Source organism: Parathielavia appendiculata (assembly GCF_033297405.1).
Source record: "Parathielavia appendiculata strain CBS 731.68 unplaced genomic scaffold N657scaffold_12, whole genome shotgun sequence".
NCBI lineage: Eukaryota > Fungi > Ascomycota > Sordariomycetes > Sordariales > Chaetomiaceae > Parathielavia > Parathielavia appendiculata.
In genome coordinates this window covers 174,532-198,770 of record NW_026944231.1, presented here as the reverse complement: position 1 = coordinate 198,770, position 24,239 = coordinate 174,532, and the positions used below count along the sequence as shown (strand labels likewise).

General features: G+C 54.6%; 9 protein-coding genes across 9 annotated transcripts; 5 read left to right on the top strand and 4 right to left on the bottom strand.

The window, feature by feature from the left end:
* Window positions 1–704: 704 nt before the first annotated feature.
* On the top strand, window positions 705–1,445 carry N657DRAFT_577883 (Rhodanese-like protein; the record flags this gene model as incomplete). Its single annotated transcript, XM_062789276.1, has 3 exons — window positions 705–872; window positions 1,082–1,196; window positions 1,249–1,445. 3 exons carry the CDS (start codon window positions 705–707, stop codon window positions 1,443–1,445), a joined length of 480 nt encoding a protein of 159 aa, XP_062644986.1.
* N657DRAFT_121036 (uncharacterized protein) lies at window positions 1,310–2,289 on the bottom strand. Its single transcript, XM_062785819.1, has one exon. The coding sequence runs from the start codon at window positions 2,161–2,163 to the stop codon at window positions 1,552–1,554; it is 612 nt and encodes a 203-aa protein (XP_062644985.1). The 5' UTR covers window positions 2,164–2,289; the 3' UTR covers window positions 1,310–1,551.
* Window positions 2,290–3,054, top strand: N657DRAFT_648032 (uncharacterized protein). Its single transcript, XM_062793442.1, has 2 exons — window positions 2,290–2,821; window positions 2,947–3,054. Exon 1 carries the CDS (start codon window positions 2,465–2,467, stop codon window positions 2,675–2,677), a length of 213 nt encoding a protein of 70 aa, XP_062644984.1. The 5' UTR covers window positions 2,290–2,464; the 3' UTR covers window positions 2,678–2,821; window positions 2,947–3,054.
* Window positions 3,055–4,646: 1,592 nt separating this feature from the next.
* Window positions 4,647–5,310, top strand: N657DRAFT_682872 (trimeric LpxA-like protein; the record flags this gene model as incomplete). Its single annotated transcript, XM_062796522.1, has 2 exons — window positions 4,647–4,921; window positions 4,992–5,310. The coding sequence occupies 2 exons, from the start codon at window positions 4,647–4,649 to the stop codon at window positions 5,308–5,310; spliced, it is 594 nt and encodes a 197-aa protein (XP_062644983.1).
* Window positions 5,311–6,358: 1,048 nt separating this feature from the next.
* On the bottom strand, window positions 6,359–7,828 carry N657DRAFT_648031 (NAD(P)-binding protein). Its single transcript, XM_062793441.1, has one exon. The coding sequence runs from the start codon at window positions 7,734–7,736 to the stop codon at window positions 6,813–6,815; it is 924 nt and encodes a 307-aa protein (XP_062644982.1). The 5' UTR covers window positions 7,737–7,828; the 3' UTR covers window positions 6,359–6,812.
* A 1,602-nt stretch (window positions 7,829–9,430) lies between these two features.
* On the bottom strand, window positions 9,431–10,198 carry N657DRAFT_554026 (uncharacterized protein; the record flags this gene model as incomplete). The annotated part of the gene is made up of 1 exon (XM_062787923.1): window positions 9,431–10,198. A coding segment is annotated over one exon (768 nt), but the record flags the coding sequence as incomplete, so codon positions are not given.
* Window positions 10,199–15,492: 5,294 nt separating this feature from the next.
* Window positions 15,493–18,191, bottom strand: N657DRAFT_673552 (lysophospholipase). Its single transcript, XM_062795696.1, has 4 exons — window positions 17,701–18,191; window positions 17,086–17,643; window positions 16,864–17,013; window positions 15,493–16,793 (listed from the first exon to the last, which is right to left on the bottom strand). Exons 1-4 carry the CDS (start codon window positions 17,738–17,740, stop codon window positions 15,652–15,654), a joined length of 1,890 nt encoding a protein of 629 aa, XP_062644980.1. The 5' UTR covers window positions 17,741–18,191; the 3' UTR covers window positions 15,493–15,651.
* Window positions 18,192–19,918: 1,727 nt separating this feature from the next.
* On the top strand, window positions 19,919–21,425 carry N657DRAFT_635807 (uncharacterized protein; the record flags this gene model as incomplete). The annotated part of the gene is made up of 5 exons (XM_062791365.1): window positions 19,919–20,047; window positions 20,134–20,490; window positions 20,531–20,720; window positions 21,118–21,225; window positions 21,307–21,425. The coding sequence occupies 5 exons, from the start codon at window positions 19,919–19,921 to the stop codon at window positions 21,423–21,425; spliced, it is 903 nt and encodes a 300-aa protein (XP_062644979.1).
* A 978-nt stretch (window positions 21,426–22,403) lies between these two features.
* On the top strand, window positions 22,404–23,742 carry N657DRAFT_648024 (NAD(P)-binding protein). Its single transcript, XM_062793440.1, has one exon. The coding sequence runs from the start codon at window positions 22,692–22,694 to the stop codon at window positions 23,421–23,423; it is 732 nt and encodes a 243-aa protein (XP_062644978.1). The 5' UTR covers window positions 22,404–22,691; the 3' UTR covers window positions 23,424–23,742.
* Window positions 23,743–24,239: the final 497 nt, after the last annotated feature.

Here is a 24,239-nt window from a genome sequence, read left to right as displayed (position 1 = left end):
TGCCTTAGAAGGCTTAGTGCATGCATCTGTCCTCGCTAAACGGCGGGGGATAAGTAAACCCTAGTTATCCAATGAGGCTGATTACGAAGCACTCAAGATGAGGTTTCGCAACGCCCACGCGACTGGCCGCCAACAAGGGGGCCAGGCGGGTGATGGCGCGAGTCGGACCGGGCGATTTCGAAGCCCTGACGAGTCGTGCAAATGTCCCTCTGGCAGGCTTCTCCACGTTACCCACGTGGTCACTGACGCCTCTTAAACCTTCAACCGCGCGCAGAAGCCAGCCAGCGCTCATTTCGACCGAGTCCGGAACCCCCTTTCCACGGAGCCGTGGCCAACAAACCGCCGCTGAGCTTGTTATGGTAGAGAATGACGTCCTGACTGATCGCCGTGGCATTCTTTTGCGGCAGCTATGATAAGGGTTTTCCAAATCAGTCGGCGGGACGTGTGCAGATTCCAGGCTCCTTGTTGACCAGAGCACATCGTTTTTGACGGCCATCTCAGCGATAAGCGTGGCCGAGCCAATCACAGCCTGGCAGTGACAGTGACACCATCGTGACCCTCCTCAGCCAACCCTGAGCTTTTGGAACGAAGTCAAACTGCTCTACCCTTCCCCAAATAATGAGACTGGCTTTTCGAGCCATCTCAATCCTCCAGGGCGCTCTCAAATTTAGCGCGGAATTTCGCATACGGCACAAATCTTCAAAATGTCAAGCGACGCAACCCCGGCATCTGCGCCGTGGTACGCTGCGTACCCCGCTCCCAAGTCGGAGGTAGCCACCATCTCAAGGGAGCAGGTTCTCGAATTGCTCAAAACGACTCCGCCCGAGAAGAGGGACTTTGTGCTGGTTGACTTGCGGAGGAATGATTTCGAGGTGGGTTGGTTTTCGTGGTGGTCAAGTGGCGACGTGAGCCTGAGAGGTCTCGCTGGTCTGGTGGAATCGACCGTCTCTTGTCCCGGGTCCGGGAGTACTGACTCCGGTCCACCCCCTTGTACCGCTCTGATACACCGAGCTGGGACAGCGCCGCAACTCGGGCTCGTTATCACCGGCAAACCGTGGCCTGACTGACTTTGATTCGTCAGGGCGGCACAATCAGCGGATCCATCAATCTCCCCGCGCAGAGCCTATACCCCACGCTGCGCTCTGTCTACGCCCTGTTCAAAGCCGCGGGCCTGCGCAAAGTCATCTTCTACTGCGGTTCGTCCCCTTGACACCTCGACATTTTCATAATACAGTCTGACCGGTTCAGGATCGTCCACCGGACGCGGAAGCAGAGCGACGGGCTGGCTGGCCGATCACCTCGCCGAGGTCGGCGACAAGGATATGAAGAGCCTTGCTCTTGCTGGCGGCATCAAGGGCTGGGCTGCTGCCGGGAGCGAGTACGTCGAATGGATGGACGGCTACGACGCGACGGTGTGGTCGAAGGGCGGTTCTGGCTGCCAATAGACGTCGTCTTGCGCCGATCGAGTTCGCGAATGTGCCTGAACTGCCCGTCTGCAGAAGCAGCGCCACGCGCTCATATAGCTGTCAGCATCGCTGGATGACTCGTCGCTCAAGGGGCCCATCTGGGCGACATCTTGCTGCTTGGCCTTAGCCCGCACAAACGAAAAAATCGAGTATATCTCATGGTACAGTGATCTAGCAGCGTCCCACTTTTGGGCGACCCAAGTGAGCAGCAGAGGAAGCACGTAGGTAACGACGCAGGTGATGATTGTGGGCGTGTAAACCGCCCGGCGATTTCAGCCTCTCCCTCAAAGAGGGGTGTACTGAACAGTATCTGCCGTCGCAACACCACATAAGCTTGGTATCCAGGGCGGGTGGACCGATGATGTACCGCGGTAGAATTGAGCGGAAGATATACCATGTCATAATGGTGAAGACGATGATGTAGAGGTTCATGGTGGTTGACCTGGATGCCTCGCGCAACGAGGTTGCGTTGAAGACCTAAGGTAGAATGCAACCTTAGCCGCGTTCTGGTATTGCTTGAAGCGAGTGCGACAACCCAACTCGTCACGCAAACTCTTGATCTCTTCAGGCTTTTCGGCGATCTTCCGCGACAATCTTCCTCCAGCCTCTGCTTGAAATTGGAACAAGAGGCGCCAGTTTCCCTACAGCGCCCTGTCCTTGGTTGCGTCATCCTTGAGGATGTCTTTAAGTCGAGCATCCCGGGCCGCGGGCAGATATTCGACTTGAGGAAGGCGTCCGGGATGAGTCCTTGCAGATATCAACCAGTTTCTCGGATTGTGTCGCCAAAGATACGGAGCATTTCCAGCGTCTTGAAGTAGACTCGCGACCGGCTATATGAGGAGACGAACATCAGCTGCGTGGTGGTCTCATCGCTCAGGATGTCATCGAGCTACTATGAGGGTGAGCATGATGAGAGAATCTCTGACTCTCGTTTTGACTGCTTTACCCAGCGCATCGAGGCAACGAGACCATTCCCGTTCCTAACCGACTAGCACGCGATGTACAGTCGACTCAAGCGGGTGATAACCGGCATTCTCGCCACTCACAGCGAAGCTACAACATTCCCGGTTTGCCAAAGGGTCACTCAAACCCTAGGTCCGAGGTCCCGGGATGTGAAAATCGCCAAGAACCACGACCGTGAAGTAGGGTGCATCACCAGCACACGATCAGCGGCAGAAGACGGACAAACGGCGTTCGGTAAAGGACCGTAACAAAATTCGAGTGCCAGGCATAGCTGGAAATTGGCCGATCTCTCTAAGGCAATGAACACTGGACATAGCGTCGGGTGAGCTCTTCCTCAATTGGTAAGCGGAAAGCAGCGGATGATGTGCTGATACGACATTCCGCCATTGCTGCTGATTACAGTCACTAGCCAGTCCACTAGGATTGGATTGTGCAATTCCCTGTAGGTATGTTGATTAGGAAGGCCGAAGAAGCAGGCATTGAGATCAATAAGATATTTAGTACCGACTCACCTCACCATAATGAGCCGGGGCTGGCTGGTAGCGTGTCTCAGCTCCAAGCAGTAATGGACTAGGCATCCTCGAGTCCGTTCCTTGAGATTGTGGTTGTTGGATTAGCCATGTTGTTGTGGCCATAAACAAAGGGATAAGCAGCGAAGGACCAGTTCAGGATTGAGCTGAAACAGCTGGCCAACCATCCACGTTGCCTTATGTCAGTCGAGACCAAGCTGTCGGGGTCGAACTGGACGGGCCACTGGCTTCGAAGTTGCTCCTCTTCTAAGTCCCGCCAGACCCAGGCCCAGGATGGCGTACGGTTTCCAGAGAAGCCTCCGAAATTGATTAAGACATTGAGGTATCTGGTCCGGGGAGTCAGTCAGCGAGACAGCCAATTGGCCCTCCTTCGCGACAGTCGACGCATGTGTCCACCGGGCCAGGATGGCTCGATCACGGAACGATTTCCGGCGGTTTTCGCCGCTTCTTCCGAATGCAGCATTGGCCAAAATATCGGCAAGCAGCCGCGATTTCTCCTTGACTTGCTCCGGCGCTGGCGGGGAAGGCGGGTAATTCTGCTCGGCACTGGTGGACGGAGACGACGGCCCATCCGCTGCCGGGGAGAGCGAACATGTGGTGTTGTCTGCAGGGGGCTGCTGACCAGACTTTTGAGAGACAATTTCTCTCAGCAGCCGATTAGTCTCTTGCAGCTCGCGGAGGTCAGCCAAGGTGGAAGCAACAGGCTCATTGTGGCGTGGAAGGTCGGGGCTCGATATTCGCGCGCATTGAGCAGCAGGTGCTGGTTCAGGCTGGATACAATCCGGCCTTGTTATATTTACTAGCGTGACACATAGAGCGCCGACCCAGAAAAGAAAGAACAATGAATCTTTAACTAGGGCAAGAATGTACGGAAGAAACGAAGATAGGAGAACGATATGGAGAAAGGAGGAAGTAAGACGAAAAGGAATTATAGGAAGGATACACTATTGAATGATCATCAAGAGAGATATGTGGAGCAAGAGAAAGAAAGAAAGAAGGAATTGAAAGAAAGGGAAATGTAAGTTCGAGCACTAACGTACATATATTATCATGTCCACATCAGTGAGTGGGCCACTCATGTATTTCGGTCAGTTGCACCGTGAAAACTATTTAAGATAGTTAGTTAGGCGACTTAACAATTTCTTATCATTCCTATGCGGAAAGGTACACCAAAATTTGTTAGAGCGGCCCGCTGTCTGATATGAACCATTTACTGATAATATACGGTACTAACCGTAGAAATCGCAAACCAGAGGTGGGTTGGATGGAATTTCCAGTTCCATGTTCGCTCTCTTTCTCGGTCAACGTCGACGCCATCTCGTCGAGTTGTCACGATGGCGGTGAAAAGAGCTGAAGTTTTGAAGAAGAAGCAGGAGTCTGACCGCATGTTGGTACACTCCAGCCTCGCCGACAAGGTCGCTGAAGAGGGGTACGCTGCGCTGAAAATGCGGCGCGGGGGCGACTAGCCCGAACTCAAGTCTGCTTCCCAATGGTGGGCTGCCGCAGCCTTGGCGCATGGACAGTGCGCCAACTTCCAGTTTGGGCTTGAAGAATCCAAAATCCACCGGCCCTCCATGTTCCACTTCATTGACCAACCACACACGACTGAATCGACCACACGAGCGAAACTTTGACGATCAGAACCAACAAACAAGCCTCCCAAAAAAGGCACCAAATATTACCCAACATGTCGTTACGGAGACCGCCGAGAGGAGAGTATATTGAGACGGACACGGGCAACAAGGTGGCGCGCAAGGCCACGCTAGTTGGGACCCAGAACATCATGCTCGGCGGGAAAACCGTCATCCAACCCGAAGTCATGATTCGCGGCGACCTTGTCCGCACCATTCAGGCATCGTCGCAGTCCGGCGCAACCCCGAACAGCACAGCCGTCGCGATAGGGCGTTACTGCTTCCTGAGTCGGGGATGCTGCCTGCGACCACCGGGTCGGTTGTACAAAGGGTATGTTACTGTCATCCCACACTTCCGGATAACTTTGCAGCAGTCTTCTAAACACACGCGATATCTGCAGAGCTTTCACTTACATGCCCCTCCGCATGGGCGACCACGTCTTCGTCGGCCCCGGCTCCGTCGTACAAGCTGCGTCCATCGGAAGCCACGTCCACATCGGCGCGAAGGTGGTTATCGGCGAGTTCGCCATCATCAAGGACTACGTGCGCATACTCGACGGAACTGTCGTCCCCCCAAACATGGTCATACCAAACTTCAGCATTGTTGCGGGTCAGCCGGCGCGCCTCATCGGGGAGGTGCCCGAAGGCGGCCATGAGGCCTTTGAGCTACGCGATCTCTACAAGACGGTCGGAAACAATCCCCAGCCTGCGCCCTCGTGAAAAAGCGAGACACGGAATCTATCGTTAATACCAGGGATAATGCCCGCTCCAAGAGGCTGTACCATCGCCATGCGTCTGGATTCGTTGATTTTGAGGGGACGAAAGCCAGATGTTGCCAAATCACAACGGCGCAGGCTGGTTCGAGCCGATTGTGACTCGAACCACCATCTTTGACAGCCGAGAGGCTGTTCGTTGGATCTGAGAATTGGCCGTTTGACAGAGATACTCCTATGTCAAATCCTGACTTGCGCTGGAAAAGGGGCAATGAGTGGTCGTTCGACACCAGACAGACAGATAGGTGGGCATGAGTTCGAACTCGAAGCCAGTTTGCGCCACCTGTCCATTGCCGGTCTTGCGGCAAGCAGCGCCAATAAAGCCGACTATCATCGCAGCAATTCGCCAACCACTACGGCTACAGATTATTCACCAGCTCCGAGTCTTCCATGCTTATGGCGCCAGCCCTACAGTGATCGAAACTCCGGACAGTCGGATTTAAAGACACTCGCCCACCTCCGTGCCATGCAACGGCGTGTCAAATGCAGACTCAGGCTTCTTCTTGCCATACGATCCCACGACCCCTGTTCCGCAAGTGTTCTATACACCATATATGCCGCAACCATCTACGTTTACCTGTCTATCCTTCGGCGCTCCACCTCTTTGCCTTCCAAACGTTTTCTCGTTACCTTACCTGTCTCACTTGATCCGTCGTCCTCGGGCCCCAGCAACAAGTCACACAACAGCTCCGCCCTCCTTCCATAGCATCGCGCTGGATATAGGGATGAGGGAGTCGGACGAGAGGACAGGATGCGAGATTGGGTGAGGGCAGTCGTGATGGTCTAGACCGGGAGTTCATCGGAGCATATATGGGTTGTACTTGGGTTTGAAGGGCTGGGATGTTTGGGTTGACATGGCCAGCCCAAAGAATCAAGAAGAGATTGGTTGAAATGAGGGATGACCGGAATGGACATGACACAGCCCTCAGTAGTGTACCGGCTGCGTAGCCTTCTGATAGCCTCGCCCCGGACGCCGAACAAACAAATTGGGTTGGATTTCGTCTAGCCGCTCGCTCGTCAGCTAAATCCATGATTTGGTAACCACAAAAGCTGTCACAGAGTCGTGATCGGGCAACTGCATGACAAGAGCACATCTGAGATCTATTCAACTGCCCACGTCACCCTTACGGCGCTCACCGCTTCTACTTCCATTCCAGCGAAGGAGCAAGCTTCGGAGCGAAACTTCGGGGAGATCCAAAGTGAGGATATCGGAGGCTAGGCCCGTCTATTAGTGAAGGCCTTGGTCCGGAATGAAGCCATTCCCAGGCCACTGCATGTTAAGGTTCCTCCCAACCCCAGACCCTGGGGAATGCAAGAGTAGCTGGGAGAACGCCTCATCACTGCATCACATGGCGCACCCCCGAGGGCCGACGGATCTTCTATCTCTCTGGAACGAGAAGCAATCCTCAGTGCCAGCATTTTGGCCATGCCACTTCGGCACTATTTTCATCATTCACCGCGGTCACGGTTTCCCTGTGGGTGTCGTACTTCTGAGGACCCTAATCTGTCCTGGAATCCATTTGGTCCTGGTAAGCACTTGACCAAGGAAGTCATATCTTCGTCGCCGAGCCCAGACTCGATCGCGTGCCGGTACAGCGAAGAACAAAGCTGCATCAGGGGCGACCGAGTGTTGGCTTCCCGGGCAGCCGCCAGGATCAGCTGGGTGCTGTTGTAGCAATCCCTGATTGCCGCCTGAGCCGACCAGTCCTGATTTAGCATCTTGGCCACCTTGATCCTGGAGTACGCCGACGCCAGGGGTCTGGCATCGAGCACCTGCCCGAAGGCGTTGAGGTCGAGACCCTGCGCCCGAGCCAGGTTCATGGCCTCGGCGAGGCCGGCCGTCATGGCGATGAGGAGAGTGTTGATCGCGTACTTCATCTTGAGTCCGGAGCCGATGGGCCCGCAGTAGACTGCCGCGCTGGTCATGGGCTCGACGAAGGGCTTGATGCGGTCGGCCACGGTTCTGTCGCCGGCCATCATGGCGACCAGCCGGCCCTGCTCGGCGGGGATTGTGCTGCCGCTGACAGGCATCTCGATGAACTCGCCGCCTGCGTTGCGCACTTGCTCGCTCAGGTAGTGGCTGAACTCGACCGATACGGAGCTGCTGTTAACGAGAGTCTTGCTTCGGATTTCGTGTCGGACGTCGTCGGTGAGGACGGCGCGGATGGCGTGTTCGTCGAAGAGCATCATGAAGATGATGTCGGAATGCCGGATGACATGGGATGGCGACGAACCCGTATTTGCCCCTGCTTGTATTAACGGTGGATATTTGGAGCTACTTCGATTCCAGACGGTTAGAGGGAACGTCCGGGCTACATTCAAGGCCATTGGCGCGCCCATAACGCCCAGGCCCAGGAAGCCCACTCGGAGCATTGTTGTCAAGAACTTGGGCAGAGTGTTGAGGCTCAGTCTTCTATCGAAGAATGGATTTTCGACTTGAGGTGGTTCAAATCCCTGAAGGTTGGAATAACGTTAACGATGTTGTTGGGTCGTCTCTCGAATGGTGTGGCGCCCTAAGCCGACGATATCCGTCTCAGTTTCCGTCCGGCCGATCACAAAAGAAAGGGAAGAGAGCCTAGGAGATAGAGGAGTTAGGTAAAATAGGTATAGTATATTGACTTAAGTCAAGTAACTTCATGTCGGCTTAAGTTCAGTCAATGTTAATTGCGAATTGTCTCGCTGACTTTCGACCTACCTTCAACGGGTGGGCGCCCATGAGCTCACACATCATTCGCTCAGATACCTGTACTCAGGACACTCCCAAGGATGAATGTTGAACATCATAACCTGAGGCGTTAGGACCATGGCACCGCATTAGTGGTGAGGGAGTAACTCAAGGTAGGTACGCTCAACTGGTGGCGTAGCTGTTTCCCTTGTGCCATTGTTTTACCCCTCCTTTCAAGCCGAGCAAAGCGGAGTGAGAGCACACATGGTCACGACTCACCCATTAGCTTCCCAGGCGCTCATTGTAGTCTATCTTACCATGTCCTTACCTGCCAGCTATTTGAGTTCTCAAACAATTGCAACTTTGTCTCCCCCCCCCCCCCGAACAACCAAACATCAAGTCCAGAACTTCGTTCCCTTATTACTCCATTCACACCCAGACTCCGCTGTGCGAGAACTGAAACCATGTGCTTTACAACACCTCACGCCTATGCTCAAATGACCTCTATATCAACACCAGTGCCTGTCCCAACCTGCACCATGGCCATCCGACTCACTGGGTTCGCAACAAGTCTCAAGAAACACACCTCTACTTCATTAAAACCAAAACACCAAAGAACATGTGTGCATCCTACGCCCGCCCATCCACCCCTGGTGCACCTGCCCCAATCCGGCCCTCACCGACACCAACAACCAGCCAACCTGGCCCCACCACATCTGGATTCAACCGGACTTCTCCCATCCGCTAGACCGCTCAACTCACTCCAACGCAGCTCGAGTCCCTCCTCGCCCGCACTCCCGCCCTTCCAGGGGATGGATACACTGCGACCACCATTTGAAGAAACGTCTGCTCGCTCTGCTCGGCGCAAGCCGCCACTTAGAGGGCCACCACATGGGGACGCCTATCCTCATGGAACGGTCAGGAGTTTGTGTGCTTCCTGGGCACTACGATGCCAGCCTGGTCGAGGGCACCCGGAAGACGAACGTGGGCTGGGCTGTCGCTGCTGAGATTGGAAAGATGGTGAGAGTCATGGCGAGAATGATGCTTGAGGCCCAGTATCTTGGTATGAGGTAAGCAGTGCCAGCTGGCTGGGTAAGGTAGCTGGATGGTGGTTTCATTTGTCCTTGCACATGTTGAATGAAGAACTAGCTGAGTTGTTCGTGATTCTTTGTTTGCCTTTTGCCAGCCATCGAAGCCATGAACCCAAGATAGCTCATTCTTCTGGAAACAAAGGAGCACCATTGCGGACTCCACCGCACTGTCCTAGACTGATGCTGTGTCCAGTTGACCGACCAACTTTAGGGTGGCTGGCCATTGAACTCGAGGTGTCTGTCACCGATCGGCTTGCATCGTGCTTAAGGTATGTTCCGGCTGAAGCATCCTTGTCGCGAGCAGCAGCCACCTCCTCCCGTATCCTGGCGTCACACACCCCCGGATACGCACAGTTACACCCGATCCCGTCCCCTCGTCTGGTAGTCCGCATGGTAATGGAATAGCGCCCCTGCCTCGGCACCGTCTTCCCGTCAACGATGTCCGTCTTTCTGGGCCTGATGGCATGCGTGTAGCCGTAGCGCGAGGGCCCTGTCATGAGCAGCAGGGAGCGTGGCGGCAGCACGAGCTCCCAAGTTGGGGGCTGTTCTTCGTCTGGTTTCTGATTCAAACTCTGCTCTTCCGGGACAGAGGACGAAGATGCCGACTCGGCGGTTCCATTTTGGAGCGACCGCTTGGGCAGGCGCATCTTCCTGGCGTCGTTTGGCCCAGACATTCTGAACTGCATGGGCACGGCACTCCCAAAGGACAGGCTGTACAGGGCCTCGGCGAACATGGAATGGGTATCGACATGGGGTGGAATGCCGCTGCCCGGCGGGTAGTACTGGACGGTGAACTGGTCGGGCAGGTAGGTCTGGATGGGCAGGCGGGGGAAAAAGTCGGTGATGTACGAGGGAACCGGCGTGAAGTGTGTCTCGGAGGCACCAAAGGTGGTGTAGTCGAAATGGTAGCCAAAATGCTGACTGATGCGTCGCTTTCCCTCCTTGAGTGGGTCCTGGGCATGGAACGCTTCAATCATGGCCTGCTCTTCGGCCTCGGTGATGAAGTCATGAATCAATGTCAGGCCGATGTCGTCCCATTGTAGTATATTCGGAATTGAAGGGTCGATGGTAGGTGATGGCGGTGGTTGTAAGACGGCCATCGCTTTCAGCTTGCGGTTAGACAGTTTCTCACTCTGATTCGCGAAATCTCTGGCGCTGCACGCTGCGGTTGCCGACTCAAGTAGCCCCGACCTAACGCTCGCCCGATATTTTGCCGGACGAGATCCCGTCGCGTTCCCGGAGCGGGGCGCCCTCCGTAACGACTCAAACCGGCGCCGGCGACGGAGGCAAGAAGGCGTCGCCCATGCTACTTCGTTCACGCCGATCTAGTCCTCCAGAACGCGCCCCGCGCGCTCGCGATGACGGTGTATTTTTGCGGTAGGATCTGGTCCCCTATTCGGGAATGTGAACCAAGTACGATCTGTAAGTCCGACCCTCGAGCCTCGGCGCTAGCCTTGCTCGCTTATACCGTCGTGGCCTCCCTCCTCCCGCTTAAACCCTAGAATTCCTGCCTCTCTATCTTCTCGTTATTCTCCCTACTCCTAACGTACTACTTAGCTCACTACATGTCAATTTCATACTCAACGTCGACCTTTTCTAGTGTGACGGAAAGCGCACCCTAGACTCATGCTCTCATCGGTGGGTCATTGGTGGGTGGCCTGTGCGCCCTCTTATCGCAGTTTCGTCAAGTTTGGTTGTTCGTTCAGGTAAGGACAACTGGCTATCAATGTCTTCGATCGTGACAGAGAACACTTTATAACCTTTGCGGATGTACGCTGAGCAAGCTCGGAGGGATACGACCGCTATGCTGACATTCTTAAGCCCGGCGGGACGTGGAGGTAAATAGCTTGGGCGCGCTCTCTCTGGTACGTCATGTCCTGGTCGGTCGACTTGGGGTGTTACAGTTCGCTCAGCAATAGTCGCTCTCTGTCACGGGTGGGCGCAACTGACCACTGCGTAACACCCTCAAAAGAGGGACCGTGTGTCACGGAACCATAGTAGGTCTGGGAAGATAACTGCGTTGCTCTATGAAGAGGAAAGGAAGCTATGGATGGATGAACCTGAAGCTAAGTGCAATGTGCCACGTGACCTAGGGATCGGCGGTCCAGTGCCGTGACACCGTGGTTCGAACTGTCCAGTCGAACCAGGAGTTGCGCACATGAACCTCACACTGTCACTACCCGTGACACTCTCGAAGGTAAATGTATGGCTCGCAAAGCCGACCCTCGGGTCGTGCTCCTTCAGCCACGGCCTACCGAAGACGACGGGGTAGTAGGCCAGTTGCGTCACATAGAGTCTGATCTCTTTCTCATAATGATCGGCAACTCTCATGCCAATGGCTGTATAGTGGGTGACGTTCCCACTTTCGGCCGAACGGCCGTCGAAGACCTCCAGCGTGAACGGTCTTCGCAGCTTTTTAAGGGGCAGCTCATGGGCCTCAGCCCAGCTCTGGTCAATAAAGCCCTTCCCTTGGGCTCCGGTGTCGGTCAGGGCGTAAGTGGGTAGCCGTTGCTTCCCACTCTCTAGGGTAACAGGCAGGATCATCAGGTTCGATCGTAGGTCCTCCTCCTCGCGGATAGAGAGACCTCGTACGGATGCGGCAGAGATTCGTAGTGTCCGGATAGCTTTATTCCTTCGAGTGTTTCCAGTCGGTTGGGCTGGCGTAGAGTCCAAACACCCACCGTCGTTAGGTGTCGGCACTTCATTTGCGCAGGGAATCGGAGTCTGGGGGCGACTTAACCCAGACTCGCCCCATTTACCGACGCTGAGGGGGTAGATGGTGGGCTCAGAGATCGGTCGGTGTCGGGGCTGAACGATCGTTCGGCTCTGGCGGTACGGGCTTGTATGTGGGGACGCGTGTCAGGTTCTGGGCAAAGAGCGACCCGGTGGTCCTTCGACCCGCACCGGTAGCACTCTCCTCGTTCTCTCCGCCCATTCGGTCGGGGCGTGCGCTGTCTGGTAGGGTGCGGGGATCCACTTCTCGGTGATTCAGGGGTTGTTCTGGGGGAGGTGGCTGGCGCATATGCTCGCGCGGTGCGGTTGGGCCTGGTACGGTTGACTTGCTTCTGGTGTTGACGGTACCGGTTATCGAGGCTCTAGAGGTGTCAAGCATAAGCTCGGAACTGGCGAGACGGGGATGGGTTGTGTAGGAGCATGTCCTGTAGCTCCCGGGAGATGCCTTGGAACAGTAGAGGCGTCAGGCCCTCTTCAGACATCTCTCCTTCAAGGGCAAGGCGTTGGAACTCAGAGAAGTAGGTGCTAAAGTCGTCGTTTTTCTGCTTAAGTTGGTACAGCTTGTTCTGCGCATTCTGCACGCGGTCGGGGTCGCCGAAGGCAGCTTCCAGGTAGGAGAGCATATCGGGGTAGTCGGGGAACTGGGGGAGTCCGTAGGCGATCTTAGATAGCATCAGCTGGTATGCCTTCCCGGTCAGTCGGCCAGCAACGTATGTCAGACGGGCAGGGGCAGTCGGAAATCGGTCGGCATTGGCGATCAGCTTGCCGTAGATCTGCTGTGTAAAGCGTCGGAGGTCTGCGCGAGAACCATCGAATTTGTCTGGGTCTGGGAGGCGTGCACTGATGAGGGTAGATCCGGCATATAAGGCAGGAGCAGGCGTAGGTGTTCCCGGAGCAGTACTTGCGAGGGGCTCGGCGAGGGGTTCCGTGACAGATGCAGATTCGGTCGGCGAGGTATGCTCGGCGGGGGTAGCAGCAGCGAGGAGTTGGGCCTTTTGAACCTCGAGCTGGGTGATCCTCTGGATAATTTCGCAGTTCTGTTCGCTCAGCTGTTCCTTCTGATAGCCGATGATCACATCGCGATTCGTGATTTTGGTCTGGAGGGACGAGACGGTAGCGTCGTGATCGCGGGCGGCAGCACGGAGGGTGGCGTTCTCCTTCTCCAGAGAGGCCGCGTACCCATCTATATCCCTCAGGTAGAACATCCAGCGTTCGGGATGCTCGCTGACATGCGCGGTCAACTCTGTCGCGTTGTCGGGGTTTGTGGGAGGTTCCGGGCGGGTAGCCATCGTGTTGGAGACGATCGGCTAATGGGGAGGAGCTACGTAATGTCACGGGTGGGACAGGCTGATAGTCCAATGGCAGTTGTATTCGGGCTAAGCTACAGTCTGGGCTCTATTCCGTCAGGTACGGGCAGGCTTGATGGTAAAGACGTAGCTCAAGGAGCTACGGCAGAACTCGCGGCAGCGAGGTGCAGGATCTTCAACCCGCAGCGGCCCCCACACGCTGGGCCGCCCCACCCGTGGGTCCTGGCAGGCACGGCGCAATCGCCGTGACAGTCTATGAGCTGGGGCACTAGCAGCTTACATTACTATACAGCTAGGTAGCCTTAAGCATAGTTGTTGAAATATAAAGCTAGAGATGAAGTATAGTTGATACGTTTTTATTTCAATAGAACAATCATTAGAATAGTTGTTGCAAGTGATGGCACTTGAAACTCGGAAACTGAGTTGCCGGTGCCTTACGCTGGTCAGGGGTAATACACAGCTGTTACATAAAGGCCTGGGAGGCACCCAGGCAACTTGGAGAAGAGCAGAACTTTCAATTGACAGTTTTTGGGCGGCTCCCGGACACTCGAAAAGGTTCACTTTTTTAAGAAGGCTCCATAAAGTGTGTCACCGTAGAATCGTGGCTGTTCGCATTCCAACAGTAGTGTGACGGTACGTGCATAAACTAGCTGTGTCGCATTTCCCCTGAAAAAGGGTGTCGAATCTCAAGTCGCTCCGACCCGGCCTTCAAAGGACCAACACCCGAGGCGAGCTTGCCCAGTTCTACCCCAGCTGTCATCAGATTACGATTACGGGCAGCGGGACGGCCAAGTTGCCGGCTGGAATTGCGCTTCCTGGCGCGTATCGGGCTGATGATAAAAAATCTGTCAGAAAAGATTTTTGATCTTCATATGGATAATGTTGGCGCGCCAAAATGAGAGCAGCACGAAAGGCTTACACCGCGAACAGATTTTTCTCGAGTATCGGGCCATCTCAGCCACGAACCCTGCGATCCTGTGGGGTATATGTGGGTCATCACGTAGCACAGTGCCTTGCAACACAGCTGTCCTGCTGCTTTTTCCTGACATCCCCCTCGTTCCACCCGAGGTTCGCCCTCGAACCTCACCTCCCGGTTTACGCTCCACAGTCAGCATCACTTTGTGCCCCCGGCCAGGTCGCCCAGTCTGGTGAGCGAGCCTTCTGTTCGAGGAGTTCCGCGAGCTGGGGATGCTCCATATACCACACCGGAAAAACCTGTCCTGGTTGTTGCCAAATGCAGGGCACGAACCAACGGCCTGGTCGACTTGCCAGTCGATTCAGAGAGCGAAGAGGGCAACGACGGCACGGTAGCCGCTAAGACAAACAAAATGTCTGCGTTTGAGAACACAACCCTCAGCGACATCCCGAGCGGTTATGATAGCCAACCTCACGCGCCGCCTGATCCTGAAGCAGTTCTTCAAGGAATAATGCCGAAAAAGCAGTCGTTACCACAACACACATGACCGAAGCCTTGCTCAATGGCTGCAGAATCGTACGTCGTGATGCACTTTTGGCGAGCGGCGCCACAGGGGCTTCCTGGACTACGGCTGCCGCCGAAAGGCCGGTAGCTGCGGCCAGGCCATCTACCCTTACTGCTGCGTGCGGAACCCCTTCGGCGAGGCCTTGGGCACCGCGGCTCCGACCCGTCTCAGTCTGTTGTCCTACGGCCTGCTGTATCTCCACGCACGCTGGTGTCACCAGTACCATAGGGGCATGCTGGATGTGTTGGGTGTTGAGAATATGCGGATCGGTCGGGGGCTGAAGGACGGCGCCTAGTCGGGGTACGCCGCGATTGAAGAGCTGACGAATCCTTCGAATCCGTCGCTCCGGGCGGGCGGAGGCTGAGTAGTGTCGAATGATTGTTGAGAGGATTCAGGGCTGGGTGAGGGAGTTTGGCATGGCAGTTTAAGGGTTGGTCAACGATGAGGCTTGTGAAAGGCTCATGGGTAAAGGGAGGGTTTAAAGGAAAAGGAAGGGGAATGTTAGGGGTATCTTAGCCACTGCAACGTGACTCTTCCAACTGGCTTAACCAAGCCGAGATTCGCAAGAATGCGAAACCAGAAGTCTCCCGTAGATCACCACGAGAACATCAACCCTAGCTGCACAGCATGGCCCACGGCTCTTCCGACTACGTCTCCTTCTGCGTCTTTTTCATTCCCACCACTTTTGTCCACCTGCGCCAAGCTCAGCCTTGAGCTTCTTCTCGCCATCACCAATGCTGTCCGCAAGCATCACCCTACCCACGCTGGGCCAAGGCGCTTGATAAGACTTGTTGCCAAATTTTTTGGCTTCACCAAGAGTTCACCCTATTATCCAGTACTTTACTTATAGATAGGCTGGATAAGCATGTATGAGACTTCAACGAGTCCCTTTTAGAATTTGAGCTTGAGTGTTTCATTGCAATTGAGACCGAGGCTCACCAAAACCCAATAGAATCCATCCTGGTGCCCCTGTTCTGCGACAGAAAATATAGGGATCAAACCATAGTAGAATCACGCCGAGAACAACCAGACGATTACAACGTAGAAAAGAATTGAGAAAGCTGTTCGACTGTGGGCACCCGACGATTTAACGATCCGGCCAGGATCGTACGCCGCGGGCGTCGTTGAGTTGACAGTACCGTTCCAACAATATCTGTTGAAACAGTCAACACAAACGGCCGGGAACCCGGATTTGGTGCGGTGGAAGCTCCGCGAGAGGATTGCACATGCTAAGCAAGCAGGCCACTGAGCATCCACGCTGGCGTTGGCCATTGTCACGACGTTGTAGCCATTGTAGATGATATTTTGCCGCTCCTCGGTGGTATACTCCATGTCAAACGTGGAGACGTTGGAGTAGTATGTGTATGGGGCATTGGGAAGGTAGACAACCAGAGGGCCCGGTCCGGTCATGTTCACCGGGTCGCAGCCGAAGAACGTCGGACGAGAGTTGAGTCCAAGGTTCACAAATGTGTTCTGATTTGGGATGGATGGGAACGCCGCGGCGTTGTGCTCTGAATAATTAGCGACTGTACGCTCGTACGTCGCCACGAGAGCCGTGCCGTTGGGCCAGTGGGTTGGGGTGTCGGCCGAGCTGTCGACTGCGAGGATCACGTCGACGTGGCGATGGGACCAGAGCAATGGATGCAACGGTATGTTTTGCAGGTCTTCGCCACCATCGACCAGGCTAAGGACGGACGAGTTTGCGTTCCGATTGTTCTTGATGTTATGCTGGAAGAAGGGGTTGGGCCAGTTTGCAACATCCCTATTCTCTTCGCCGATCCTGGACAAAGTGGCGTTTAAGGATCGGACGAGGAGATCCGGCGCGCCTTCGGTCCTCGCGAGCTGCAGGAGTGCCTGGTTGAATAGTGACGACGACGTGCCCATAACAAAACCCACGTTGTCAACTCCGGCAATGCACTCGCTGTCGGCAGAGAGGCTCCCGTTTGTGAACCGCGATCCGACATATCGCAACGGCGCAAAGGCCGGGTTCCCCGGGTCGTAGGATCCCATCTCCCACAGATTGAACTCAAAGACAGTCGAGTTCTCCCATATTAGAAGCTGCCCAGAGGGTCTCTCCAACGCCACGATAATGGGCATTGGTATCGAGGCTTCCATGAAGGCCGTATCGTTGGCGATGGAAGAATACGTGTATCCTGAATTTGAAGATTACGGCCCAATTAGCCACGTGGGACGTAGCTTACTACCGGGAGCCTTGATACGCACCCGGACCCCCATCAGTGGCATTGACGAGCTGGTATGACAATGACCTGCCCCAGTAATCCGTGATGGTTGTGTTATAACCAGCATCGAACTTGTCGTTCACCGTGTCCAGAAGCTCTCGGTAATAGTCACCGACAGATAAGGTGGCCGGTCCTAGACATCTTGAGTGTTAAATACCGAGGGACTCGACAGTTGCCAGAGAACAAGGGGCCGGGCAGGGAGAACCTTCGATGATGCTCTCGTTGAATTCCCAAAGCTCACTCAAGAAGCCTCCGTTGGCGTGGATAATAGAATCCACCGTGGTGAAGTTCTGAGTGTAGATGCTGCCAACTAGCCAGCTTCCTCCGGACAGTCCGCTGAGGTAGGTGGCTGCCTGGAGCACGCCCCCTAGACGGCCTGGCGCGGTCGAGCCGGAGGTGCGGTTATCGAATGCGGATATTGCGCCCGCACCATTCATCAGAGCACGATATCCCCCACCGGACACAGCTATCCCTATTCTTGGCAGACCCAGACCACTATCTAGAAGGCTCTGAAGGTAGACTCTGATATCCAGGCCCGTGATAGCGGCCCTTTCCAGCACATCCACCAAGGCCGGCATGGTGGCATTGCCCCTCCGACCCAACCATGCTGCTTCTTGGAACGACAACCCATCAGCGGGCCGGATATACGGACGCATCTCGGGGCAAGGGACATGTGCTGGTGAGTAGCTTTTAGGGGCATCAGCCTTCCCACGCCTATCATGGGCTGAGAGTTCGTCACCACGCTGGAAGCTGGTAGAACAACCTGCCCTTGTTCGTCAGTATCCCCCTGCCAGTAGCACATGGCTACGGACAGACTCACCGGTCAGAGCGGCAAACATCACCATCAAAACGAGATCCATCGTGTAAGGCAGGTGGGCGACGATAGGTAGTATGGGAGGATTCGGTTCGCGCAAAGCTGTTGACGGGATATCACCTTTTTGGGGGGGTTTCCACGAAGATGCATGACCACCCGACGCCGATCCAAAGACCGACCATCTATCGACAGTGGCTCAATCGCAAGCGGCGCGCCATGTTGGAGTGATGTCAGTCTGACGAATTGACACCACTTGCCTTTTAGCTTGAAGCAGCTAGGGTATCCCTGACGTGCTTGAGCAGTGTAATAGAGGAAAATGAGGGGTTGTCAAGGAGCCAAAATCATACAACACCAGGAATTCTCACTGGTCGTCACCGACCCAACTACTAGTCTGGCGGTCGTGCAGTTTGTCTGTTGAGGTTGAGGACGTCAGATTCTGGCAGTTTTCAGATACCAGAAAAGGCAGTCTCTTAGCTGATGTTAGTGGTGTGTTTGGAGAAAACGGTGTATAGTGTCACGGCGATTGCGCCGTGCCTGCCAGGACCCATGGGTGGAACCCGGCATGTGGAAAGCACGGGCCCCTGTGGGTTGAAGATTCTGCACCTCGCTGCCGCGAGATCTGTTCGTAGCTCCTCGAGCTACGTCTTGACAATCAAGCCTGCCCGTACCTGACGGAATAGAGCCCAGATTGTAGCTTAGCACGAATACAACTGCCATTGGACTATCAGCCTGTCCCGCCCGTGACATATAGTGGTGCTTGGGGTGTAGATCCAATGTCCCACTTACCTCTGATACTGAACCCTTCACTGCGAGAGCTGTTCCAGCTTCTTTTCCTTTTCTCCTCATCTTACGATTAGCAGAATTGAGTAGTACTTGCAGCGCCCTTATGCCTCGCCTACATATTGCTCGTCTTTCACAGCTGATTATGGTGGGGGAAAATGTGTCCGAGTCAATGGTGGATCACGTTATCTATCACTACTAATTACGCTAGGAGTAACTACATGAATAGCAGAATCAACCATTATCTTCTAAAGAGCATAGAGATAATAGCAGATGGTCTAGCAAAGAAACTTACTTAGGAGTATTTATTAGATTTAAGGAGCAGTTAAGCCTAGTCGACATAAGCGAGCGGATTGTAGAGCGTAGAGAAAGGGAAGAAAGGAGGACCTAGAGCAGAGGTAAAAAAGGAATGGAAGTAGTGGAGAATATTCGAAGTGGTTATTCCAGCCTCCTCAGCATAGACATCGCGCTGGCTTGGCTGAGAGGATATGTTTAGATTCGGCAGATGGTTAGGGAGGGTAGTTCAAAAGTGATTAATGGCTTAGTACCAGGATTCCCAGGATTAGGAAGAGGCAGACAACTGTTTGGAAGAACATAGATACCTACATCATCATCAATTGAGTGATTGCCCATCTTTTAGTGCCCAATTACTACGATGCGGTAAATCCGTGGCTGTTAGCTTCATAACAGTTGTTTCCAATTCTCACGCAGAACTCGATGTGTACCCGCTGGGTGGAGCGGCTACCCCCCACCGCCCCCCTCGCCTCCCGGGGGAGTTAATCAGGTAGAGCGCCACACATCTGAACTATCCCGCTCGCACACGTCACCACCGCGCCAAGACATATACTCTCGACTTCCTCCCTTCATTACTCCGTACCCTGCCTCCCCATTTATACAACTGTGATGAACTTTCGCGTTGGGAAATGAAAAGAAAATGGGAAGGCACTTGGCCCCCATTGCATGGCTACAATCCTGAAGCTGTGCGCCTTCCCATGGCGATGCTGCCTTATCTCTCGGCACTGGCCCAAACTGGCTGCCACACCTGGCCTCATTTTTGTGATGGGTTCGTGACACCTTGCCTACCCAGGTAGCCTGACATCCCAGATGTAAGCCGCCTGATGGAGCCTGCAGCATCGTGGCTGTTTTTCTACCTTCTGATTAGCCGTCGAAGCCGCCTGCAGGCTGGCTGGACAGCGTGAGGTACCTGTAGTTGCTTGTGTATGGTTGGTTTGTGGTATTTGAGTTTGGGGGGGGCCGGGGGGGCGAGGGGGTGCGATATGCACTGCCAACAAAGAGGTCTTCGCCGTAGTCACCCCGTACTTCGTTATATAAGGTATCGCTGCTATATGTAACCCCTTCGATAAGATCAAGGACGAAGGTAGAAGTAGAATCAGTCTCCCTTTCCTGCTCTCATTGGAACACTATCTTCAGGTCAGTTCTGACAATGACGCTCGATTCCAATTGCCTGGGTGTCGCCATCGACCATCGCATTAGGCGGCTCATTGAACCCGTGGAATACTTCCCCCGGGACAAAGTCGGAGATCATTTGTCCATTCTCATGACCGAGGCAGGAGTTTAGGCCGGTCCGAAGCCGAGAGAGCCGTGACGGCGGACTTGGCCGGTCCCCGGTCGATTAGCGGCATTGCTGTGGTCTTACAGCAACCTCGAGACGACCATTCCTTCGAGTCCGGTGTAAAGGCTGTCATAGAGGACTGCGCCACGCTCCGCGCGCTCGAAGCCGTCTTCTTCACGATGTCAGGGAGAAGGCTGGACCTCCGTGATATCTCGGTCATCGACTTACTGCCGTACACTATGGACAACGACTGGGAAGACATGGCCAATGAAGAAAAGGCGCGTGCATTCAAGGCGGCACAATGGGCAATCGGTGCCAAGGAGCCCGACGTGGTCCTGTGCGCCGGCAAGAGATTCCTCCCGGGAAAGGTGAGGGGTCTGAAGGACGACATGTGGAAGCTTGAAAGCCAAGGCGTGGGTGCCATCTTGCTGGAGAGGTACCCCGTACGTTACCGTTAAGAACATGGATGGCGACCGGATCAAGATTCGTCGCGTGAACGGCTTTCATCCCAGCTACGCCATAAACTACCTTCCCGAGCATAGTTGTCTGCGGCAGCTCCTGTTTCTGGTTGTTGCCCAAACCTGCGCCGTCTACAGCAAGGCGTCGTGGAAAGAGGAGGCTTGGATGACGGCCCTCAGGAACAACTGTTCCACACTCTATGAGGACTCGAAAGGTTAGTTAGCGTCGAACCGGGCAGCCATCGTGCGCACTGCTGACGCTGAGCATAGGTGGGGAAACAAGGTCAGAATCGCGGGGGGTCCCCGAAAGGATCGGGCTTGAAACGCTAACAAAGATGGCAGAAAGTACATTCCCGATTATGAGAAGACTACTTGGAGCTCGTGCAATACGGCATCCCACATGTCATTGTTAAAGTCTCTACATACGAGACCAGAAGTTCAACCCCGGATGACTCCCGTGATTTTTACAACCAAGTGGCCAATAGCCTCTTCTCCGAGCGGCTGAATGACGCAGGGCTCCTCCTCCGCAGGATATGGGAATTACAATCTTGGCCGTGGCCTGCATGGGCTGTGCAAAAAAAAAAAAAAACACTGACGCTCTCCAACAGGCAGCTGTAGCGACGTACAAGCTAGGTTCTGGCACCAAGGATTGGGCAGAATACGAATGGGGAAGCGCAACCAGGCTCAAGGAGAAGGTTATCCCCGCCATTGAGTCGCTTCGTCAGTGCGTGACCAGAAGACACAGTCAGGAACTGGAACTTGACTTAGCGAAGGTGAGGCAGGCCTTTCTTGATTTGGCAGTGGGTGTCGAGACGGCGCTGGGACACATCCTAGATAAAGTTGAAGCGCAAGAGAAACTCGAAGATGAAGCTCGGGAGCGACGCGAGAAGGAACCAATGAAGCCGAGCTTGCTTTACTGACGGTTAACATGGGAGGCCTAAGGTTAAGGTAGATGAAGAGTGTTAACCTGCCAAAGGATATGCTGCGGTCTTCATTTGGTGTAATACTAAACTTGCTGGAACAGGGGGTCAAAATTACTCCCTGAATTGGCACCTTGGGAGTGCTGATACAGTACTCCAGTGCGGTAAATTCGTGGCTGTTGACTTCCCAACAGCAAGAGTCTCTTGAAGATGCTTAACGTTAAACGTATTTGATGAGCAAGCTGCTCACTCTCTACTACTATACTGCAACTATTCTCAATTGCGACACAAGAACAGTATGAACTAACTAAATTACATCGGCAGCAGCTGAATCAGATGATTCTGCAGCCTCCTGGCAAGTGCGGGCGTTATGACCAGACTTGCGGCACATACCACGGCACGTTACATGTAGCTAGCGATTCTCATAACGCTGCAGATGTACCTACCTCGGCACTGACGTCTGCTCTGCTTCCAGGGAAAATTCAGGCTTTTTCGGTGAGGAGCTGCTGAGAGAGAACACCAGCGCCGTGACATGGAAAAAGGGCTCGCGACGGTGCATTGGCTCATGTCATTCGGTTGGATATTATGATTTATGAGTTCTCTCCGAGTCCTTATCGCAATTATTTCGTCTATAATAAGAGCTTGCTTCGCTCAGACTGTTATCAGTAAGGGTTTGGACGCTAATGTTAAGGATCCAAGATCGGATACCAGCCAAACACAATCACCTCGATACGATGTGCTGGTCCCAACCAAAGGCCTAAGGATCTCAGTAAACCCCGAGAGGGAAGTGTAAACTAAATCCATTCACGCTCCGCCGTAGAGGTCTGCTCAGTCTTAATCGCCGATCGTCGTCCTTGGCGTACATTGAAGGATTCAACAGCAGGACCGACTTCGGGCGTTTACGACCGAGCTACCAAACCACACGACGCTCACCTCAATATCACACTATTCTCTGGGCTCGCCTGCATTGGAACTTAGTACGATTCGTCGGGTCGGAAACAGGGCGCGCTAAGAAGCCATCCTCCCGAGGCTTCCAAAGTCCGAGCATTAGATCCCGGCTGACATGTTCCAACTCTCATTCTCATAGGGGGTCCTGCGTGGTATTCAAGTGCAGACTTCGCTCACATCTCGACCACATCGAGTATTTATGTTGTTTCGCGCTGCAAACCAGACAGTTCTCCATCCATTCCGATTCCCAACAGGACCGATCAAACTGAATATTTCCCCCTTCCTTTCCAACTTTGCTTCCATCAAACACTCGCCAACATGCCCGCCTCATCCCCCCGGAAAAGCAACGGTGTTGAAGTCTCCTCCTTTGTCAACAACCACAATGATACATACCCCCATATCTCACCGGCCATTGCGGACCTCTCGGGCAAATCCATGCTCATCACCGGCGCGTCGAAGGGGTTGGGCAAGGCAATCGCCATCCGCTTCGCCATGGTCGATTGCTCCAAGATTGCTCTAGTGGCACGCTCCCCTCTGTCCGAGGCCGAGAAGGAAGTCAAAGCCGCCGCTGCGGCTGCGGGCCACCCGGAGCCTCATGTCCTCAAGCTGAACGTCAACGTCAGCTCGGAGGCATCCGTCCGGAACGCCGCGGACGTCGTGAGCCAGGCGTTTGGCGGGAGCCTGGACGTGCTAATCGCCAATGCGGGTTACTCGGCCGACTGGGACCACCCCCTTGCTAAGTCGGATCCGTCCGAGTGGTGGAAGACGTGGGAGACCAACATCAACGGCACCTACCTCTCCGCTCGGTTCTTCACGCCGCAGGTGCTCGCGTCGTCGCTCAAGACCGTCATCGTGCTCTCCAGCGTCGGTGCGCACCACATTTATCCCGGCGCCTCGTCGTATCAGACACAAAGTTTGCGCTGTGCCGGTTTACCGAGTTTCTCGACCAGAAGTACCATGCAAAGGGGCTGGTGGCCATTGCCATCCATCCGGGCGGAGTCCAGACGGAGATGGCGCAGAAGATGCCCGAGCAATTGCGCAAGGTCGTGATTGATACGAGCCCCGAGCTGGCAGCGGATGCCATTGTGTGGCTCGCCAAGGAACCGCGGCATTGTCTGGCTGGAAGATATTTCTCGTGCAAGTGGGACGTGGAGGAGTTGGGAGCTCGGAAGGATGAGATTGTCGACAAGGATCTGCTGAAATTCAGACTCAGAATCTGATGGGGTTTACCGGTGAGTAAGAGTTTTCCCGGCTTGGTAGCTACTAATAAGATGACTCCAACCCCTTCCCGGTGAACAAACACCGGGGGCCGCCCGCGCGGGCGGCCGGGCATCGCAAAAATCGAGATGCAGTACCTTTGCGACCTGTTTTCTCGATTCCAAGGGGTTGCAGCTCCGCGCAGCCGTTGCGCGGCCTGTTGGCGGCCGAGGACGTCGATTTCGAGGATCAAAAGTGAGATTTTCGAGCGCCCGAAAATCCCTCACCGCCCCGCCCGACAATCGCGACAACCGACACCAACGACAACAACAAGCTGCAACAAGTTTGCAAGATTAGGGGGATACTGGGTACGAAAACCACCCGACTCTTTCGACGTTCTGAAGAAGAGACAGGGCACCCCCGGCCCTGCCCGGTTCTGGTGGAGCGGAATCAAGAGTCTGGCGGCGCGACCGACCAGTGCGACGAAGCTACGAGGACCGGAGCGAAAGCTGTTGTACGATTCCGATTGCAAGAGTTGTTAATCGACCGAGGAGACGGAGAGTAACGGGTTCGTTAAGGAAGGCACACGGGCGGCCGGCTCTCCTGCAAGGCGCTTTGCCCTCTTGACAAACAGCACACTACAAGAGGAGGAACTACAATGGTGGATCA

Bases quoted from the DNA above. Each gene is read 5' to 3' on its own strand.
- N657DRAFT_121036 (XM_062785819.1), bottom strand. From the start codon at position 2,163: ATGCTCGACTTAAAGACATCCTCAAGGATGACGCAACCAAGGACAGGG.
- N657DRAFT_648032 (XM_062793442.1), top strand. From the start codon at position 2,465: ATGTACAGTCGACTCAAGCGGGTGATAACCGGCATTCTCGCCACTCAC.
- N657DRAFT_648031 (XM_062793441.1), bottom strand. From the start codon at position 7,736: ATGCTCCGAGTGGGCTTCCTGGGCCTGGGCGTTATGGGCGCGCCAATG.
- N657DRAFT_673552 (XM_062795696.1), bottom strand. From the start codon at position 17,740: ATGGATCTCGTTTTGATGGTGATGTTTGCCGCTCTGACCG. The intron at 17,014-17,085 runs GTTCTCCCTGCC...CAAGATGTCTAG, and splicing joins CAACGAGAGCATCATCGAAG to GACCGGCCACCTTATCTGTC. The intron at 16,794-16,863 runs GTGCGTATCAAG...CTTCAAATTCAG, and splicing joins TGCCACTGATGGGGGTCCGG to GATACACGTATTCTTCCATC.
- N657DRAFT_648024 (XM_062793440.1), top strand. From the start codon at position 22,692: ATGCCCGCCTCATCCCCCCGGAAAAGCAACGGTGTTGAAGTCTCCTCC.